The sequence below is a fragment of the Buteo buteo genome, chromosome 4 (assembly GCF_964188355.1).
Source record: "Buteo buteo chromosome 4, bButBut1.hap1.1, whole genome shotgun sequence".
NCBI lineage: Eukaryota > Metazoa > Chordata > Aves > Accipitriformes > Accipitridae > Buteo > Buteo buteo.
The window spans coordinates 14,755,089-14,776,496 of record NC_134174.1 but is presented as its reverse complement, the minus strand read 5'-3'; the positions used below and the strand labels follow the sequence as shown (position 1 = coordinate 14,776,496).

The 21,408-nt window shown below is 37.2% G+C and overlaps 1 protein-coding gene across 6 annotated transcripts in view; it reads right to left on the bottom strand.

Moving 5' to 3' along the window:
- The window catches only part of KMT2E (lysine methyltransferase 2E (inactive)), a 65,429-nt gene that overhangs the window by 7,978 nt on the left and 36,043 nt on the right, over nt 1-21,408 (bottom strand). For 5 of the 6 annotated variants that reach the window (XM_075024809.1, XM_075024810.1, XM_075024812.1 and 2 more), the window contains 14 exons: nt 20,850-20,888; nt 19,055-19,267; nt 17,533-17,663; nt 16,348-16,465; nt 16,063-16,172; nt 13,576-13,837; nt 10,756-10,854; nt 8,725-8,889; nt 7,415-7,723; nt 4,645-4,899; nt 4,322-4,466; nt 3,311-3,564; nt 3,104-3,160; nt 987-1,550 (listed from right to left, as the gene is read on the bottom strand). In XM_075024809.1, the coding sequence (XP_074880910.1) occupies nt 987-1,550; nt 3,104-3,160; nt 3,311-3,564; nt 4,322-4,466; nt 4,645-4,899; nt 7,415-7,723; nt 8,725-8,889; nt 10,756-10,854; nt 13,576-13,837; nt 16,063-16,172; nt 16,348-16,465; nt 17,533-17,663; nt 19,055-19,267; nt 20,850-20,888 (2,721 nt within the window). Of the gene's footprint in view, nt 1-986; nt 1,551-3,103; nt 3,161-3,310; nt 3,565-4,321; nt 4,467-4,644; nt 4,900-7,414; nt 7,724-8,724; nt 8,890-10,755; nt 10,855-13,575; nt 13,838-16,062; nt 16,173-16,347; nt 16,466-17,532; nt 17,664-18,195; nt 19,005-19,054; nt 19,268-20,849; nt 20,889-21,408 lie in introns of those variants that run through there. The other variant, XM_075024814.1, reaches the window with a different exon arrangement.

Genomic DNA, 21,408 nt, shown 5'->3' with positions numbered 1-21,408 from the left:
CAAAGTAAACAAAAATCCAATTATGATGGAGAACTTCTGAAGGAAGAATCATGAGCGCTCCCTAGCAGCATGCCCCAAGAACATGGGAGGAGGCGCATACAGGGGGATGTAATGGGACCAAAAAACCAAAACCCCATTGTGCATGCATGTACATACACAGAATATTCCCCCCGGCCCCGATCATTACTTCCATAAAGAAAATAAATCACATCTTTCAAACAAGAAAGATTACTGGTCTGCTATGAAGACAGAACTGGCAAGCTGTTGCATTGAAGACTACTGCCTTCCATGTTTGTCATCCTTTCTGCAAGGAGCAAAGAGAGTCTAACGTGACAGTAAAGTGCAAAGATAGTTATGCAGAAGAACTTCCAATTCTGGTTCAAGTTGCCCATGACCACACAACTTACCTACAAAAACTGTTTCATGAGAGTAGCAAATTTAGATAGTGCTTGTTTTTCACACACAGTGTTTTATAAAGAAAGAATTAAGCCAAGAAAAAGATTTCTTGGAACTCAGGATTTCTGTGTAGTTCTAACAGTGAAACCAAGATACCTTAAGTATATAAAAATCTGAATTTTAAAAGTCTCAGTATCATAAATCTGTTAGTCCAATTTCTTACAGTAATTCATAACTAATGTTCACAGTATATTAGCTCCATGCTAGTAGTATAACAGAATAATGTAATAATTGGTGGCATAAGCAACCATTTTCAAACCTGAAAAACAACTGTTTATAGAGCAATTAATTTAAGACTCATATGAATTAAAAGTGAATTTGTATCTATTACTTCGAAAAAATAAATTCACTAATGGGTGTATGCAGCTTTACTCTTTGGTCTTCATTATTTCCCCTGAATAATCTCTACTACATTGTAGTATCTGAAGATGAGCCATCAGTTGTTTTTTATTATATTATGGTTCTTTCTGTTATAGAAATATCATTAGCAGACTATGTAAGACAGACCAAATGATTCTTAAAATTATAACCTTTTTCTTTTGTGGAGGATTCTGGGGTGTGCAATTTCCATCCATCAAGTTGTCGTTATTGACAGTCCTTCCAAAGCCAGATGCAATTCCATCTTCTGAAGTACAAAAAACAGATGCTTCCATGAACATGCCTCTAGCATCGTCTTGAATCAGGCACTTTGACTCGCTTATTCTGAATCCACCTCCTACCTCCAACTGATGTGAAGGGGTCAAGTCCCTCAAATTAGAATTCATTGAGAAATTTACACCTGTCCTGTCGGGACTTTTTACCCAGGAAGAATAAATTGTGCCCCGTCCACAATGAGCAGTTTCTAATTGGCTGTTTGAATCAGTCCTATCATGTGTGGGGGCTTCCAGGTTTTTATGCAGTGCACTTTGCTCAATTACTTCGAGTCCCAGCTGGAGGTCTGACACAGATTCCATTTCTCCAGTGCACTGCCGTGTGACATCAGTCCTATTCCTTGGACTGGAATATCCAATAGTCTTTATTTCTTGCAGGCCCATTTCTGTCAGGTTGGAATTTCTGAAAGAATTCAGTGCTAGAATCGATGCTCTGTCATATCCCTGCATGAAGAAAAAGCATGTCAACTCTTTTTCCACACTCCAACAAAACTGCAACTGTTCTGACATTCAGTTGTGCCTTTAAGTGGCATTAAAGGCCTTCCACTATGATGAATTTATCTATTTTTAAGAACCAGTTCTACAGCCAGACACTGATTTCTACTATTGCTATGTGTTAGGTAAAAGCATTTTAATAAAATGCACATTAACCAAAGTCAAAATAAACTTTAAATACGCGGTTTTATTTATGACTGGCAGAGGAAGGGGAGGAGCTTCAATGAGAGCAAGTCCCTGGCCAGGAAGTTACAAAGCACTTGCTTCAATTCAACATAAAAGGGGGGAGGAGGGGGAGGAAGCTTTTCTGAGACACTTTCGAATTTTGAAACAGTATTAAAACCAGTATTCTGTAGAGGGGAGAAAAAAAATTCTTAAGTTATATAAACTTCTTTTGTACGTCTTAAAACTGTATTAACCATGAAAAACCTAGCATGTATACATGGCTGGAAGTAGCTTTTCTAAACCAATGTGTTTTAAGGTTTTCATGAATCCTTTTTAAAATATTTGTATTAAAAAGCTGAAGTTCCTAAGTAAACCCCCTCTTTTCAAGTCAGGTAAACATTAAATTATTAAGTTACAATAGTTTAGAAGTAACTGTTAAATTCAGTGGACAGCTATGACTGTATGAAAAATTTTGTGTGTTTCAACATTTGTTAAGATTTTGACCTAAAAACATACACATGTATGTGTTCGACTCCCAGGGGAGAGTATTTGGATCATTCATTTGCATGACTTGCCAGAAGTGAAAGTCTCCATTAGTAAGTACAACCCACTAAGTCTTTTTATTGTTACTTATTTCTACCGATTCCTTTTAGGTGCCAGTGAGTTTACAGCTCAACACCTTCGCGCAAACCGTGTAGTTACAAGAGGAATTCCGAGCCCCACCTCACTGTGGAACATTTCCTCACTGCCCGGTGTAGGGCAGAGGGTCCCTGTGGAAGTTCTTGCATTTCAGAGCCAGGCTGCCCGCCAGCAGCCCAAACGCTGCCTCAGCCCACAGCCGGACACTTCATCCCCCCGGCAGGGAGCAGCCAGCACGATCCAATGGCACCTGCTGCTCCCAACCTAATCCACCCAAACCCATTTATTGCCCTTCTGCTCTGTTCTCTCACTCTGAGCATAATTAGGCTCAACAAAAACAATTAAGAGATGCTGGTAACAACGAGAAATGTTAATTTAAATCTAACTATAGCCTGAAAAGCACAAGCGTTGTTTTTTCTGTTCTTATCTATAAATTGCAGTAGTTACTCCTCTTCATGACAGCCATCAGGAAGGATTTTTAAGTGATAGAGAAGAAGAGGAGAGAGAAACCAGTTTAAAGTGGAAAATGAAATAGGTAAAGTAGAAATATACAGTAATAAGCAAATAAAACCTGTAGGGAAGTTACCCTTTACATTCCAGGAAACTTGCAATGGCAGGTGAAAAGCCTTTACTAAGAACCATGCAGCCATACAGGTGAAATCAAGATACCATTTGCAGTTTTTGGCAAATATCCTTACCTCTTGACTGTAAGCTCGCCTTTTTACTTCTGGGGAACTGTCAGGTGAGGAAATATTCTAAATAAAGGAGAAGAAATTGCAAGTCAATTTCTTTTTTAGCCTGAAGAAATATAAAACACCCCCTTGTAGCAGGAGTACAAATACTGATTTACACCAGAATGTCTAAACACATTCTCTGAACACTCTGAAATTCACTGTAAATCTCACCTCAAAGTGCATGGTATTTCCATGTATACATGGAGTTACAGGAGTAACTGGTGAATATATGGGTTTGTAACCATTTCTACAAGCTTCATCTTCTGTTTTTACCCTAGGAGGAGTAGCAAACAATGATGGCTCGGAGGCAGTGATGTCAGCATGAGTTGGTGTGGCATACGGAGAAGGAGTAGGTGTAGAGGTTTCCGAGAATGCAGACTCCAACAGCTGATACAGTCTTCGTTTTTTTAGTGGTGTGGTTAGATCTGCGTGTTAAAATTAGAAAAAAGCTGTAAGATCTAGATATACTACTTACTTACAGTTGTTTAAGTACTTGATGTAAGGAAATTATGAACTCCACATTAAAAAAATCAGTAAGATTACAAAAATCTCTTAAGGGCAGGCTTTCCAAAAAATGAACTCTTAATAGCCTACAGATGCATCAGTAACTGAAATTTGTGTGCTCCCATGATGGAAAGAACTGTCTGTGTTTCCAGAAAAGGGAAAGTCAACTTCTATGCATTTTTAAGACTGTTCAGCTAAAGTGGAAATTCCAAGTTCAGGACTGTGCACACGAATCATCCGATACGCAACATATCCTTACGGAAGTGTGTTTAGTTTTTAGTATGTTCCCATTTTGTATTATGCCTACAAGATTACACAGCTTTTCCCCTGTGTGCAACAGAGGCCCACTGAATTTAAAAAGAGTTCTGAATATATAGAACAGCATGGAAAACGAATTTATAATCTAACCTCTTAATACTAATAGTCAAAAACATTAGTATTTTGTTGACTGTTAAACTCTATGAGATATAGTGGTTACTTATCTAGTATCAATTATACATTAAAGGGGGAAAAAATCCCAACCACTATGCAATTAAGCATTTCTTTCAAAGAAAGTACCAGGAAACAGTGGAAATACCCCTGGAATTTTCATTAACTGATCACTTCAAAAAACATGGTCCTCCACATTTAAACTACTTCAACATCGCTCTTCTGTACTGTTATTAGTAAAAGCTTCACCTGTTAAGGAACAGCTGTCATTCAGTAATAAAGGACTTTTATTTTCACCATTGATGGCTGGACTTCTAGATCTTTCTTGTGATGGTGAATTAAATCTATCAATCATTGTTGAATTTTCTTCTTCCAAAGCCTGCTTCAACCATCGCTGTAATAAACCAAGTTCAAATCAGTGACTTCACACTTTAATGATAAATGTTTCAAAACATGTTACACATGACAATTGGTTTGCCAAGCAGCTTTTTTCTGCCTGAATTCGTGCTAGCAAATAAAGACTTATTTTTAATTAATACAGTATGGGGAACCATAATGAAGGGAAGCATTACCTTCTTACAAGAGCCAGTAATGTTTTCCACAGGTTCTTTTTTCCTCCTCTTTTCTGAAAGGAATGGTGAAGTAAAACGAATATAGTGCTTTGGAGTTGAATATACATGTGGACTGTAAGTGAGACCTGGTAAAGAATTCAGTTGAGTAGCCAGAACTTCAGGGTCGGTAGTTATGCGTAGAGGCCTTTCTGATAGACTGTCTGTAGGCTTCCCTGTTTTATCACTCTTTTCACTTAACCATTCACTGACCAAGTGCTAAACAGAGAGAGAGAAAAAAATTAGTGTTTTATGAGTGTTTTGATCAGTGGCTTTTAGAATTTTTTTAGTCTAATTATCCACCTAGTCAACTGTTACATAAACCAGAAAACAGCTAGTTTCCAGGCTGCAAGTTTAAGAATACACAGGGCAAGAATGAGGGCAGTTTTAGTGAAATAATGGGGACAGCAGAAGGAATCAGTATAGATTTGCTCTATATAACAAAGTTTTGGGGGTTTTGCTTTTTGGGATTGGGTTTTCTTTTGTAACTAACGTTGAGTTCTTTTTTATTTAATTCTCACTGAACATGCTTATAAAAGTGCCCAGATAACCTGTACTTATTATGTGAATTTACGAATAGAATTTCAAGACAAATTTTAAACTTGTGCCCAAGCTCCTAAACTGAGGGGAAACAGTGTAACATTAATAGAACAAAATTAAGTAAATTCCTCATCAGATTTCCATACTGTCAGGACTGGACTTCTGTCAACGTGTCAGGCAGACACCTTGAACATTCTTCACTATGGTAGTTTATTAAATTACACCACCTTTACTAAGGCACACCTGTCAAAAAAGGGTATTCTTTCCTAGCTAGTTCAGTGTTTTTGAAAAACGTGCCAGTAGATTTTAGTTTCTATTAATAGATAAACTAACCTCCTGAATTTTACAATGGTTCAACAAAGTTAAAGACATCCAAATTAACACACTAAATATTATTAATATGATATTAAGGCTTTAACATAGATTATAATAATAGATTTACTTTTAAACTGCTTGTCTTTTACAAACCTATTTATATTTATCAATTCATTTTTAAAGCAGGACTTTCTCCTCATGTAGGGTACGCTGGGTACAACACGAGACATTTCACAGACATTTATCCTTAAGACTACGAAACTGCAAAAAAGTGCAGTAAAATTCAGACTTCTTGGAGATCTTCCTTCTTTTTGCTATACAATATGCAAAAAAGGAAGACAGATTCTAGTCTACCCTCTGACAAGAATTTAATAGTGATGCAATAAGCAGTTTTTCAGGATGACTCTGGTGCCTTTTGGGGAAAAAAAGAAGATGTTTGGGGATGTCCTGGTTTCGGCTGGGACAGAGTTAATTTTCTTTCTAGTACTGCCCTGGTTTCACCTGGATAGAGTTAATTATCTTCCTAGTAGCTAGTACAGTGCTATGTTGAGTTCGGTATGAGAAGAATGTTGATAACACTGATGTTTTCAGTTGTTGCTAAGCAATGTTTAGACTAAAGTCAAGGATTTTTTCAGCTTCTCATGCCCAGCCACCAAGAAGGCTGGAGGGACACAAGCAGGTGGGAGGGGACACAGCCAGGATAGCTGACCCAAACTGGCCAAAAGGGTACTCCATACCATGTGATGTCATGTCCAGTATATAAACTGGGGGGACTTAGGCTGGGGCGGATCACTGCTTGGGAACTAACTGGGTATCTGTCAGCGAGTGGTAAGCAACTGCACTGTACATCACTTGTTTTGTACATTCCAATTCTTTCATTATTATTGTTATTATTATCATTATTTTCTTCCTTTCTGTCCTATTAAACTGTTCTTATCTCAAGCCACGAGTTTTACTTCCCCCTGCCCCAATTCTCTCTCCCACCCCACTGAGGGGCGGGGGAGTGAGCGAGCAGCTGCATGGTGCTTAGTTGGTGGCTGGGGTTAAACCATGATAGGGGGTTTAAGATAAAACCACCTTGAAATTGTTATTGTTCAATTTGACAAAAGTTTCAACCTTTAACTTCCTCCCCCTTCCCCTGCACTACATAAAATTTTCAGAACTTGCAAAGCACGCTGAGAAAAAGTCACTTTTTAACGCAGTCTGTAGAATTTTAAAGCAGAAAATTTTACTGATTTACTCACACTTGCAGATTTAAGATTTTTTTCAAGTGTCTTTAAATATTGTGACATTTCTTCAAGCCTTTTCCAATGGAGTCCAATAAAAAATTTAAAAACAAAGTACTAAAGAAAGTAAAGCATCTCCCCTCCAAACACGCACATAAATTTTGAGTCTTAAATCCATTCACTTCAGAACAGACATCTCAAAAATACTAGAAGTTAATGATTTCCTTTCAGGTATTCTGTTTGCTACCATTAAAATACCTTCTAAAGCATATGATGAACAAAGGAAGGAAAGGCAACTTTTATTTCCTTTTTTTCCTTTTAAATTAACAGCTTTAATTATGTTTTGGTTATTATTTCAGCCTACTTAGAAAGTACTTCCCTGAGAAAACATTTGTTCCAAAATTGTTCTGAAAGATAGTCACTTAAAATCCAAAATAACTTCTACCAATGGATATTATACATAACTTTTTTAATCTCTTAATTTATTACCAGCGAGTGGCTATATAATGGTGATTTTTAAAGAAATGAGTCAACATTTTTTAAAAACTCTCTACATAGTTGCATACTGATGCAGCAGTCTATGATTTTTTATATTTTTTTTTTTAGACTCAGTTAAAGGCCATACTCTTCTGCCCATCCCTTAACAGACATACCTTCTTTGTTTTAGGATACTTAGTAGGGCATTTATTAAGTGCTGGAGCTTCTGTTTCAGTAACCATTTCTGTAACAACAGTTTCTGTTTCTGGCTCAGCTACCAGTGCAGCATTCTCAGTTTCATTATGCTGTGAAGTTACTTCCACGTCAGGAGAAGATGGCTGGATGTCTGAACACATGCTGACAGTTCTGTGTCGTCTACGTTGTTGTCCAATATGAGTTCTACTCCGTGAGAAGCTTTTTCTCTGTTTAGCTCTATTAACTTTAGCTGGGGTAGGCTTGGTGGCAGTTTCTTCTTTTGCTGGTTCCTGGTACAAAAGAAAAGTCTAGTAAACAGATCCCACACACACGTATCTTTCTTACAACAAAATGTCAGTTCCCCCTTCCTTTACAGGTCCAAAAAGCCTCTATCTCATTTTTGTTGTTAGAACTAAAATACTTCAGAGATAATATTTCTATCCTTCTTCAAGGAAAACTACAAGATTTCCTGTATTCTCCTCCCAAGCACCTGCTATATCATTGGCAGAGTATTTACACACACCAGTCACTGGTCAGATCACCACAGATTTGTGTAAGAACTGCCATGCCACATTCATTCATACATAAGCTAGAAATCAGCTGCTTACATCATGATGCCTTTCAGTCCAATATTCTTTTTATAATGTATAGTTTACTAAGTGTTTAGCATTGTCACAAAAGGTACTTAACAGCATGCTAACAAAAATTACCCAGGGAAACAACCCGAACTGAGAATCTGTAGGAGTATTTGCAAGGCAAGAAGCATACTAGCATCCAGCAACAACAGAGTAAAAAATTGTTTATGAAATATTAAGTATCATCTGCAAGAACTCAGAACAAACTATGCCTTAATAATTCCTTTCCTTTAAAAGAAAAGAAGGGATTATAATCTGTTCCTGAATAACCCAATGAAGCAGCAAGTTGTTCTCCACTGGTTATAGAGGGTGCCTAAGAAAAGCCACCTCCTGTGGCTGAAGTCAGCATCGGTAAACACCTCCTATCCTGAACTTTGAAGAGAGACTGAATAATACAGCTAGTGTGTGTTCGCACATTTGCATAAACTAATGTAACTGAAATTCCTCATAAACAAATTCTACACATTTTCTTGAAAAAAAAAAATCAGGAGCTAACATAATATAATGTCAAAGAACAATATGGATTTTGGTCAAATATATTCCAGTTCAGAGGAAAAAAAAAATGTTCATACATCTTAAAGTGCAGCTTGACATCCAAATCGATAAAATGTGCCATGTTAAAAGCCAGCTTTAAAATAAAGTCCCAGGTTAACTACCTGAATAAATTCAGCATCATTGAGAATCTGTGCTTCCTTGCATTCTGATTTAACTTCAGTTTTTGCTGTGCTGATTCTTTCCAAAGCCTGTTCTCTTCTTTTTTCTCTTTTTTCTAGTCTGGCAAAAGCTTGCAGGATAGCTTCCATTTTCCGTTCTTCTCTTGTCTGATGGATTTAATAATAATCATGATCAAGTTTCAGTCACAATCTTTCGCATATGTAAATACTTAAGTAAATACTTTTTTTTTCCCCAAGTACTTCAGAACATGTTCAGTGTATGTCCACATGGAGATCAATTTCAGCAGAAGCTCACAGGGAAGGGGGATGTTACAATGACTGCAATTATTACAGACTTCTGAAGAAAGGCTTGCATTCATACCAACCCTGACAAACAAGAAGAGAGTCCTGCTTTGGATTTAAGAACTTGCTAAAAATAGTGATTTACTAGTAAATCACTGGCCTATAAGCATAAAAAGAATACATAGCTCTGACCCACTTGCATAGTATTTAAAAACAATGAAACACTAATGACCAGAAAGATATAAAAAACTAAGACACGTATGAAACAGAACCAGAAAGCTCCATTAGCCTCTAACCCAGTTTTCCAAGTGTCACAAAATGTATCAAAACATACAATCAACATCCAAGAATCACTATTTCAAAATAAGGTAACATTAGGTCACACAGAAGCTAGATTTTCTGTCTATCCATAATTCAGGTCCTAGTGCTGTACAGAGGCAGATCCCTTCATCTGGACAGAACTCTGCTTAAGACAATATAGAGGTGGCAGAATTCAAGGCTTCTATTACTTTTTAAAAAAAAAAAAAAATGCCTGCAGCTCAACAGTGCATTGATAGCAACAATGTGTTTATATCAAAAAAGAATACCTGCAAATATATTGCTCATATAAGCAAATGAGGAACCCAATTCTGTTTTGCCACTGAACTTGCCCCTGCTTGGTAAAATACAGACCAACTTGCAGTTATTTGCAATCCTCAGAATGGAGCTAGAGTAATAATTACATCTTTAACTACTATAGCAACTCTGCTGTAACTAAGTTTCACAGAGAGCATTGCTTTAGGAAAAATATAAATCTAAAATGCACCCCCCCCCCCCCCCGCAAAGCCAGCACATCCTCTACCAATACATCTAACAGTGTTTGATGAGAATCATTTCTCAAAAGCATCACAAGACACTGTTGTATGTTAATATTAGAGCTCACACTGTCATTCTTCAGATTTCCTATTAAAATATACATTTTACTTGAGCAGATTTTGCTTTCTGATGTCCAATAAACACAAGTTTCATCAATTTTGCTAATGACAGAGTTGTAGGAAACACTGACCAAAAGGAATGTATACCCCATCCCCCCCCACCCCCTTTTTTTTTTTTAAGGTCTGGGCAAACGCAGACAGTTTCGGTGCTACCTTGAACTCCACTTATCAGAAGTTCTGTGAGCACAAACAATAAAATGAAAGTTTCAAATATTAGTATTTCCATATACAACTTGGCCAAGATTTTGATTTAACCAGTAATTTCAAGTATCTCACATTTTGAATGCCTAACAAAAAAAGCACATTTTAAAATGCCAGTTTTCGTAACACTGTTCTACCAACCTCTAAAAATTAGGATTTCTGAGCCTTTACAAGTTGGGAACTCAAAAAAATAATTAGGCAAAAATCCTGACTCCTAGTACTATCTATAAAAATGGCCGTTACAAATAACAAGCAATAATAAAGAGTGAAGAAAGTAAAAACCTAATGATTTCTACAATGTCTTTTTTTGAAGGCAATAAAAAATTATATACATTTGAAGATAAAAGCAGGTTTTTGTCAGAAAGCAATGATCAAGCTAGATGAAATGCTCTCAAATAGCAAGCCTTGCATTTTAAGTTGAAGTTCATGTAAGGATCTGACATCACATGTACTCCGAGTCTACAAGGCTACAAAAAAGGCAGCAATTAGCATGGGAAGAACAGACATCACTAAGCCTTAGTGACAACTTTAGGCAGCTACTTGCTTCCCAACTTACCATCTTCCTTTTCCTTTCTGCAATCTGCTCCTCTGATTCCATTTCTACTTCATTGCTAATGGGAGTTTTTTCTTCTATATCATCAATAAAATCTGGCTCCTGAAAGATGGAAATGAGTGTTTTACAGAAACTCTACTACTCTTTCAAACTAGGGAAAAGTTACACAGAACTAAGAATCCTCAGATCACTACATCAAAAGTAACCAAGCCAATAAATCAAGACAAACAAACCTGTAAGTATAATCACTGGACTAGATCTTTTCTATTCTGAGCTTAGACACATCTGCATCTTTTTTCTTTAGCATACTGATCTTATTTAAATTCTGGGGTTCCATCCACACTCCCCCACCCCACCACCCAAAAAAAAAAATAATCAGAATTAAACTTCCAAACCAGCAGAAACTTTTGGGCACTAACACTGACCACTGATCTAGCCACTCTTTATAATCAGTTAAAGAATTAGGAGCTTTACATTACACACCCATTAAAAAAACCCAAACAACAACAACAAAAAGCATTAGTTTTAGTGAAATAGAATGAGTGTCAAAGGAGATGTTAACAATTACATAGATGTTCTTCTCAGCCCGAAAGTGTATTCTATTAAAGTCACATTTTCCATTTAAACTCTCACTATAGAATCTAGTAACAGTGCCATACCATAAGGAAACACAAGAGTTAGCTAATAATGGTTTTCTGTTTTGAGAAAACAAACAGAAAGAAGCCCCACTACACAACACCCCCCCGCCAAACAAAAAACCCCCAACCATGAAACAGTAACTTTGAAAAGAGTTACGTGTTCACTAGTCCTATATGCAATTTCACTTTTACATAAAGGACTAAACAAAGTTTTTTTAACATTTGTCTTAAAAGTACATTTACATTTTCCCATCTGTTTTCTTTACCTTAGCATTATATATCTCACCCCAGGAAAAAAGCTATTAATTGACTGGCTTCTATGTTTAGATACATGTTTTAACAGTTTTATTCTCACAACTCCAACTTAAAACAGAGTTCAGTTTTGAAAAACAATGCTAGTTCTCCTGTGACTGTTCTATATAAACACTGTATATTACATTAAAAGCTCAGGAGAAGTTTCCAAATACCAGTTATCACTTGTTAAAACCAAAACACAAAACAAACAAACAAAAAAAACCAAAACACAAAACCAAAAAAGAAAAATTACTTAAGATGAGAAAGTCTAAATGTTGCCTCTCGGGAGATCATAATATGTAACAGTCACATGTCATGCCTTCTGGACTTCCAAGCAGTTTTAAGCTATTTAGCTACTAAAGCCCCAGAACAATTTGATCATTTTATGAAAACTGGAGTCAGTATGCTCATTTTTACCTTATTCCTTCACTCCTAAGTGATGTTAAAAGAACTAGGAAATGGCTCCCTCCCGGACCAACTCCTTTTTCTCTGCCCCTACATCATCATCAAAAACCATCTGTACTGGTTTTGGCTGGGATAGAGTTAATTTTCTTCATAGTAGCTAGTATGGGACTATATTTTGAATTTTGTGTTGAAAAAAGCATTGATAACACTAGGATGTTTCCCTCAGTGCTGAGCAGTGCTTACTCAGAGCCAAGGCCTTTTCTGCTTCTCACCTCACCCCACCAGCGAGTAGGCGGGGGGGGGGGGGGGGGGGGGGAAGGGGGGGGGCCATAAGAAGTTGGGAGGGGACACAGCTGAGACAGCTGAACCCAACTGACCCAAGGAATATTCCAGACCATATGACGCCATACGCAGCATATAAAGCTGGGGGAAGAAGAAGGAAACGGGGGAAATTCAGAGTAATGGCCTTTGTCTTCCCAAGTAACCATTACATGGGATGGAGCCCTGCTTTCCTGGAGATGGCTGAACACCTGCCTGCCAATGGAAAGTGGGGAATGAATTCCTTGTTTTGCTTTGCTTGTGTGCGTGGCTTTTGCTTTACCTACTAAACTGTCTTTATCTCAACCCACGAGTTTTTCTCACTTCTACTCTTCTGATTCTCTTACCCATCCCACCACTGCAGGGAGCAAGCAAGCAGCTGTGCAGTGCTTAGTTGCCAGTTGGGGTTAAACCACAACACCATCATATAAGGAAAAAAGGAAAAACAAACAAAAACAAACCCCAACTCCCCAAAGAAAGAAAAGATGGACAGTTACTAAGGTAACCATCTGCTCATGTTAAATATTTACCTTTAATAGCTACTCTGCAAAATTAATAATTAGTCTCACAGATCATTCCCACTAGTTCTTTAAACTGACATATTAAAAGAAAGACTAATTTAAAATTGACTACCGTGGTATATTACCAGGTAGCTTTACCATACTATCCACCTATTATCCAGTATTTAGCTTCAAAACATTCCTTCCTCCTCCTGAGTCCCCAAACTCTATAGAAAAGAGCTGCAGAGCTCTATTAAACACAGAGCTGCAGACAACACTTAATATTCTGGGTTGAAGGTTTATTTGTTATAGAAGCAGGGCTAGTCATGCTCCTGAGTAACACATCCAACTAACTGAACGACACTTCAGGATGGACTGGGAGCTCCTGAAAGCATGGCATGAGGCTTTCACATTAGAGATCCACAAAGAAATTCAGAGGAAAAATGTATAGTTAAAACTGGTATGGGAACCAACATATCTTTAAATACAATCAAATATTTAGGAAAACTGAGAATAGTATAAAAAATTCTAAACAGCTTATCCATCATTATGATTTTTGATAAATCTCCCTACCTCTTTTCAGTGACTTGTTAAAATTCCGTTAGTAACTACAAAAAGAGACTATTTGGTTTATAAGCTTTTCTTTCTGATCATCTTTGTGTCAATACCTGATTATTAGAAATGGACAGCCTGAGGGGAGAGAGCTTCCTCTGTTTATTATCTGCAATTTTCATTTTGGTGGCTGCTCCTTCACAGTCCAATGTGATGTTCTGATTTTGAGTCTCCTTTTCTCTTGAAACATCTTTCTCTTTCTTTCCCTTTTTCCTTCTGGTTTCATACCCAGTATTGATGTTTTCTGTAGGCTCAGAACGTCTGAGAACGGGACATTCAGGATTTTCTTTGAGGCAAGCACAATCCACTTTGTATTTACTGAAATTAAATGCACGAAGGCATATTTTGGTTAGGCTGTACAGCAGTAAGACTTTTCAATACTGAATTACACAAGCTAATACATTCACAATAAACATCTGCTATGATGCAAACCAACCATATTAAAAGCAGTTGACTCAAGTTTTCACCAAGATATACAATACTGCTGTAATTCAAATCTCATCTACCTGTTAACAATTTGTGGCTTTTTGCCACATGGATTTCCTTTAAAGTCAAGGTTAGAATTTGCTTAAAAGGTGGAAGACATCTAAAACCCAAATATATCCCAGGTAGAAATATAACCACGACATTAAGGAAATTAACAGATGCATGGAATGCAGAGAATTCTTGCTTTATACAAAGACAGTAGACATAATTTACAGAACAAGCACACTGGAAAGAACTCAAGAGTCACTTTGTACAATTTTAAGTTCCACTTGGATGCACAGGAACTGTTACTGAAACACATTCAACTTGCACAGGCTGTCAGCTGCAGGTACTGAACACAACTACTACATACTTCTAAATGGTTAAATAACAAAACCCAAAAACCCTATCAACCAGGCAATTTCTCAGGTTGTCTTAATGCGAGGGACGTAAGAGTATGTCTACAACACTTAACAGTGCAAAGTATCTTTAGCTAGTGTCCTGGTTTTGGTTGGGATAGAGTTAATTTTCTTCTTAGTAGCTGGTACAGTGTGTTCTGGCTTTAGTGAGAATGATGTTGATAAACTTATGTTTTAGTTGTTGGTAATTTTAAGTTAAGGATTTTTCAGTTTCCCATGCTTTGCCAGCAAACAGGTGCACAAGAAGCTGGGAGGAAGCATGGCCAGGCCAGCTGACCTGAACTACCCAAACGGATAGTCCATACCATAGGACGCCACGCTCAGTATATGAACTGGGGGGAGTTGGCTGGGTGGGGTGGATCGCTGCTCAGGCATCCGTCAGTGGGTGATAAGCAATTGCATTGTGCATCACTTGTCTTGTCTTGGGTTTGGAATTTTTTTAAATTATTATTAGTTTTATTCCTTTTCATTCCTATTATTATTGTATTTTATTATTGTTAGTATATTTTATTTTACTTTAGTTATCAAATTGTTCTTATCTCAACCCACAAGGTTTACTACTTTCCCCGATTCTCCTCCCCATCCCACTGGGAGTGTGGCGAGTGAGTGAGTGGCTGCGTAGTGCCTAGCTGCTGGCTGGGCTTAAACCGTGACAGCTAATCTGAACCCAAGTTGATTAATACAGGTAGTACTCTATGGACGTAACTAGCTCAGGTCCAAAGTAGTGAAGGCATGTCTGCACTGCACCACACCCAAGCTGACTTGCAAGCTGACCACTGAAAAGTGTTATTACCTTGGTGTAGCAAAATGCGAAACAGTTGGACTGTTTCTGGATCCCATCAAGTGCACATAAATAGGCTCTTCAATACTTCAGTTTCCAAGGTTAGTATTAGCCTAGGTGTTCCTGCACAATGTACCTATACCCTAGAACATTTCCTACTAGCCAAGAGAAATCATTACTAGATTATATCACTCAAAGGCCTTATTTTGCCATCAGATTTCAAAGAGGTGTTTGAATAACAATTCCTACATATGTGAATGGAACTTAACCAATTATTTCTTTTAGCATTTCAAAACAATGCTTACAGATAATGGCAACAGTTTATTAGAGCTTCCCCAATTCATCAAAGGAAGAGCAATTACATTCAGGAAAATCTGTAATAGGTTATAGAATCTGAGGCACTAAGCATTCAGTGTATTTGAACATTCTTAATCACGCATTAAACAAACGCCATTTATAACTAAATTCCACAGACACCGTCTTCCTGAAGTTACGCTACAGAGGCACTCTGAAATAAATAGGGCATTACCTATTTTTATATTTTCTTCCCTCTACTCTCCCCACACTATGGGACACCTGTATACAATAAATTTTCAAAGTACATCTTTATTCATATTCATCTAAGTTTGTATCTTTTCCACATCACTTATAAGTAACTGCAACATTGCTGAAATTAGGAATAGATATGCAGTAATAAAAACACAGAGCAAACCCTGCCCCCCCCCACACTGTTCATCGTAAATACAGTGTGTTTAAAGAGCCCTGGTGTTATTAAAGCATGCAAGAAAGTAAATGATATAAAAACAACGGCACTCTGAATTGCAACATAACTTAAAAAGCATTACATGTATTTTAGAACAGCATGCTCAAATACTTACCAATTTCCATAATCAAAATCAAATGCTATAGTAATCTCTGCTCCCTTTGGAATGTTATGGATGGAGTAAATATAAAGATGAATTGTTCCATCTTCAATTACATGCCTCACCTATATTCAAGAGAACATTATTATATTATCATGAATTACTCTGGTTTCCCTTTTTTAATTTTTAAATTACCTATAAAGAAATTGTAGGGATCGCTCAAATTATCAGTTGGGAAACTCAAGGAAAAGGGGACTTCTTAGTAAATAAAACCTAATTTAACTTTATGTATATGCTTACCTCCGCATTTGGTGTACATGACCGCCTGATGAATCGAGCTTCATTTCCAAAAGTCCTTGCATCAACACACATTTCTAGCCCATGGAATTTGGAATAAAACAAAACAAATGGGTATGGCCTGAAAAAAGATATAAGAAAAACAGAGTTTTATTGTATTTAAAGATGCTAAATACCACTTATTCTTCACATTAGTTAGCTTTGTAACACGATGTTTGGCACAATACACCAAATTTGTGGATTAATCTGAGAATAACACTTTTATATTTAAGCTTCATGATTCTAACTGGTACATTCTCCAAATGTATTCTCAGAACACCAGAAGTCTGAGATACAGCTCTGAATGTAATTCTACTGCACAGGATCTAACGGGAGGAACAATAACAGGGCAAGCTCTAGACGTTGAAGACACAAGGTTAAGATTCTTCATCTTCAACTTTTTCTTATGGCAGATCCTAAAATGAAACTCAGGTAGAAATTTAGGTGCCTCGTAGAATCATCTGAAAAAATAGAATAAAATAACACCTGCCCATCTCTGCCTAATACCTGCAGTATCACTAGCACCCAACCCTCCTGAAGAAAGGGGGCATCTAAAGCTCATTTTGGGTAAGTATTTAAGTTCTGCTATTACAATTGCCAGGGAACCATTCCACCTTTACTGAGCAAAAGCTCTATGTTCTCTCTCCTCCAACAGGCTTCTTGCAACTTCCCAGGTAGTTGCATCCGTGCAGTTAATGGCAGCACTGAAAATGATCCACAGGAGGAAGGAAGCAGCCACACATTGTTCAGTAACTTAACCCAACTACAGAACTCTGGCAGCAGAATAGTCCCAAGTTAACCTGTGTCCAATTCCATTCTCAGCCTGATGGTCTTAAAATCTATTTCTCTCACAAAAGAGAACATCTTTGCCATTACCTTCTGAATTAGTTTAGGATGGTAGAACCTGCCAATCTCTGGTTTAAGGTGCACAACTACCTAACTGAGAATGCAGGAATCCTATAACCAGGCAAGTACAAGGATATCTGGAAAAGAAGGGGGAGACCGGATTCCAGCTACAATTATTTTTAATCAGACAACAGTAAAATGCAAGACATTGCTGGTAACTAAGACCCACTTGTACTTGAGGCAAGAGTTTGGGAAAACAGCATTTTAACAGTTACCTTATTAAAACATATGGAATAAACAAACCTTTTAAAGAAATATCCATTAGCTTCAAATTGTTCTCTCAGCATGAACTTTCCTCTGTATTCAATAATAAGTGCATCAGGAGGCAAGTCTTTGGCAGCTTTTAAAATTTTCTTGTTTTTTTGCACGTAGCTCTATAAAGACATAAGTTAGTCTATGAAATACCATTTTCTACCATTTTTTCCATTACTATTAACAGCAGATTATACTTTCACAACTACTAAACAATTCTGTATGACCTAAAAACCCCTCCTTTTTGTAAATAAACCTCCAGACTGATTTGATCAAACCGTTCTATTCCCCTACCAATGCAACTAGTTATGAATTTAGATTCAAGGAATGCGTTAGCCCTAGTTCTCCAGTACATGGTTGAAAACCAACATATTCATGTTCTCACAATTCAAGTACTATATCCCTTAGTGCACTTAACTCTCACCACTACTAGGATGAATTGCTGCATTGTTTTGCATAACACTTTCAAAAGGCTTCTATTCCTTCAAACAAAACAAAACATGCAGACATAAAAGGACGTTCATGATTCATTCGAGAAAAAACAGAACAGGAAAATAACAAAATCATAATAAAAGAGAATCCTGAGAGAGTTTCCAAATTTATTTTCATATCTTTAGATGGAAGGATGGCTTTTAATTAAAAACCAATACATACCCTGACAATTAGTGAACTCACACCTTTCGTAACTGTCATCGCCAATCAAAAAGGAAGTAGCCTCTATGTAGGCAAAAGGCTCTGTAAGCAGGGATATTCCTCTAAGGAGGGTGTCCCATATGCCATGATGGTCTTTGAGGAAAAGAAGCAAAGATGCTTCTATTAATCTGCTACAGTAACTACTTCTGGAGATTTCTGCTACAAAATGCTAAGGTCTGTTACATGGCTCTCATTTTAAGCTGATAAGTAACTGATGTTAAGGATAGAAAAAGACATCGCACAATTTCTGCATAAACTAGAAATTACAGGATCACAAGAGTAAAGAAAAAAAAAGGAAAATCAGTATCAGAGTATTACCTACCATCAGAAACATCCTTCATGAATTAGTAAATTAATTTCTATTCTGAGTATCTAAACATCCAGAACACTTACCATACCTTAAGAAAAATGTGGACAATTAACATGTTGATACACACAGCAGAAAAAAAAGATTCCAACTTCAATGCTTCTATCTACTCTAACCACTCCTGATATTCCTCACAGAGCAGAGAAACAGCAGCAAGGTTTACCGTGTCCACCACAAAAGACAGTCTAAGGACAATCCAACGTTCAGGCTCAGACTAACACCTTAGCCATTTTTATGATATGCAAGTGTAAACATAACCAGGGGTGATACAGGATGTATAAAAATCAATTACAAATTCCAAAAAAGCTCTTATGCTTAGATCTGGTGAGACAAGATACAGAAAATGAATGTGAAGTTCGCCCCCCACACACCTTTTTTAAAGGCATCTAAACGGATATCTTTGTCATGGCACAAACCCAGCATGCAGTAACACAACATGGCACTGCTCATTACCTCTACTGGAGGTTTGAAAATCAGATTGCTGGTGCTGACTTCCTTTTTGTCATTTCCATTGCCTAATCTCAGAGCTATTTTTTGTGCCTCCCTCTGGACACCCTCACTGTACTGGTTGTTGTTTGCCTCTTCATAACGATCCATCCATGCCTTGATTTTAGTTTCCCATCCAAAGTTTGAACTGTCAGTAGGATCAATCTCTGGAGCTGAGCCCTAAAAATTGAAGTAAGTGACCAGACATTACAAGGTAAGAAAAAGATAATAAAATAAAAAAAATAAGCCTACAACAAGACACAAAATGAAGGGCAAAGGTATGCCATTGATTTAAGGTTTGTTTTTTTAGGAAGTCCGGTATAAAATTCTGTATTACTTAAAAGCATTGAGTTGAATTCAGTAGCATTACATTTGTCCTTTTAGGAATTGTATAATTTCATAAATACCACCCAAATTCAGGAATACATTCCCCCTTCAACAGGGATGCTAGGTTTTAGTGGGACAACAATGGAGATTGACATTGTTTCCTCCCACAACTGCACTGCATCACAAATCTACAAGTGCAGGAGTTGGAGGGTCAGATCTCCCTGCCTATTCAACTTTTGTGAACATACGCAAAGATGAAGAACTCCAGCTTCCATCCTACAATACACAGATATGATTTTCCCCTTCCAACTTCAAGGGTCATGCTGTATCTTTTACTAAACTTTACTAATCCTACACCTACTACATTAAGGTTGTAACTTTAACGTTACAGGCTTTGCACAGAAAATTTTTCTCCCCTTATCTGTTCCTCACTGAACAATTTTCTTTTGTGGTGCTTCAGATCCTTTCACCTTCTTTAAAAGTGCCACTGTACCTCCAGACCTCACAAGCAGCAGCCAGGCTGCAGCCAACCAATGCTCCTTAAGGACAGCAGCAGCCAACCAACGCTCCCTTTTCTATCCACCTGAGCAGAGACTCTATTAAAACAGCAAGTAGTTCAGCAATTCAATTTACCTGTTTATATTTCTTTTGTGCCTCAAGAGAACCATACGCACAAACAGCATTAAAAAAGGTTTGATGCTAAGAAAACCATGAAAAAACACAATAGACCCTTACAAACACCATATTCAAAAAGCACAAAATACACATTCTCTTCCCCAAATCTGTCTTCACTAATCACAAGTCACATCTTATACATTTGAAATGTAAATCGTGTCCCACTTGTTTTTATATATCCCAAGGATGCATAAACTATGGGAAATACCTAGTTTTCACACCATGCATATTTTTATCTCACAGAAAATTTAGACTGCTATAACACTTAAGTCTTACAAGGCAGACATACCAACACAATTCCTTAAACTATGCCAGCACTAGTGAGTAGAGTCCCACCAGATAAATACATGGAGGTATGACAGAGCAGAACCACTAGTTTAGCTTCAAATGCAATATAGCCATTTCATTCTTTTGCTGCTTAGAGCTACGAAAAGCTGGAGCTACTAACTTCAAATGAGGCATGCACTCAACTTCACTCCCCTGCATAGCACAAACAGGCCTTAATTCCTCCACTGGCTCTTGAAAGCCAAGTATTCTCAGAATAAAAATTCACACTATATTATTTCAGTTAACTTTGCAGGACATAAAGATGTAGGGCTCACACCTTAATTTAAAATTACTATGATGCGTACGTAGTACATTAGTTATCAAGAGTATTTTAGTGCTTAATGTATAGCCCCTATTGCATTCTTAATGCTTCATATTATTTAAGGAATGCACAGTCAAGGTTTCAAACAAAACCCAAACAAAATCACATTACCTTTACTCGTGAAGACTTCCTGGATCCTTCTCGAAATGCCTGAAACAAAATTAGGTATTTATATTCTTTGGAGGAAATACAAAATCTCCTAAGGAATTCAAAATCTATTAACAAATTAACAGCTTTTCAATGTTGGCCATTCCCAGTAAAACACGCAACACGATGACAACAGAACAAACTACATTGAAATATCAAGAAGGCAACAGGTTACATCTCACAAAACGTATTTTAAAAACCAATTCAGCATTCTAAGTGAAGTGCAAACTGGATGTCAGAGCTAGTAGTCCAGGTACCCCTACCTTTTTCCTATATTACATGACAACTCCAGAATTTCAGAATTCAAGACAAAGTAACTGAAAAGTTACTTACAGAACACTCCATGCTTATCAGGTAAACTTGTAAATTGCCCACATCCTTCACACTATTTGTGGAAGGAGAGGAGGGAGAAGCAGGTGTCATAGATGTCCTATAACATTAACTTTTGAAAGAAGTTTGCCATTCTACAATAAGATCTCATTCTTTAAATCATCTCACACAATGTTGGGAAGTAACAGATGAA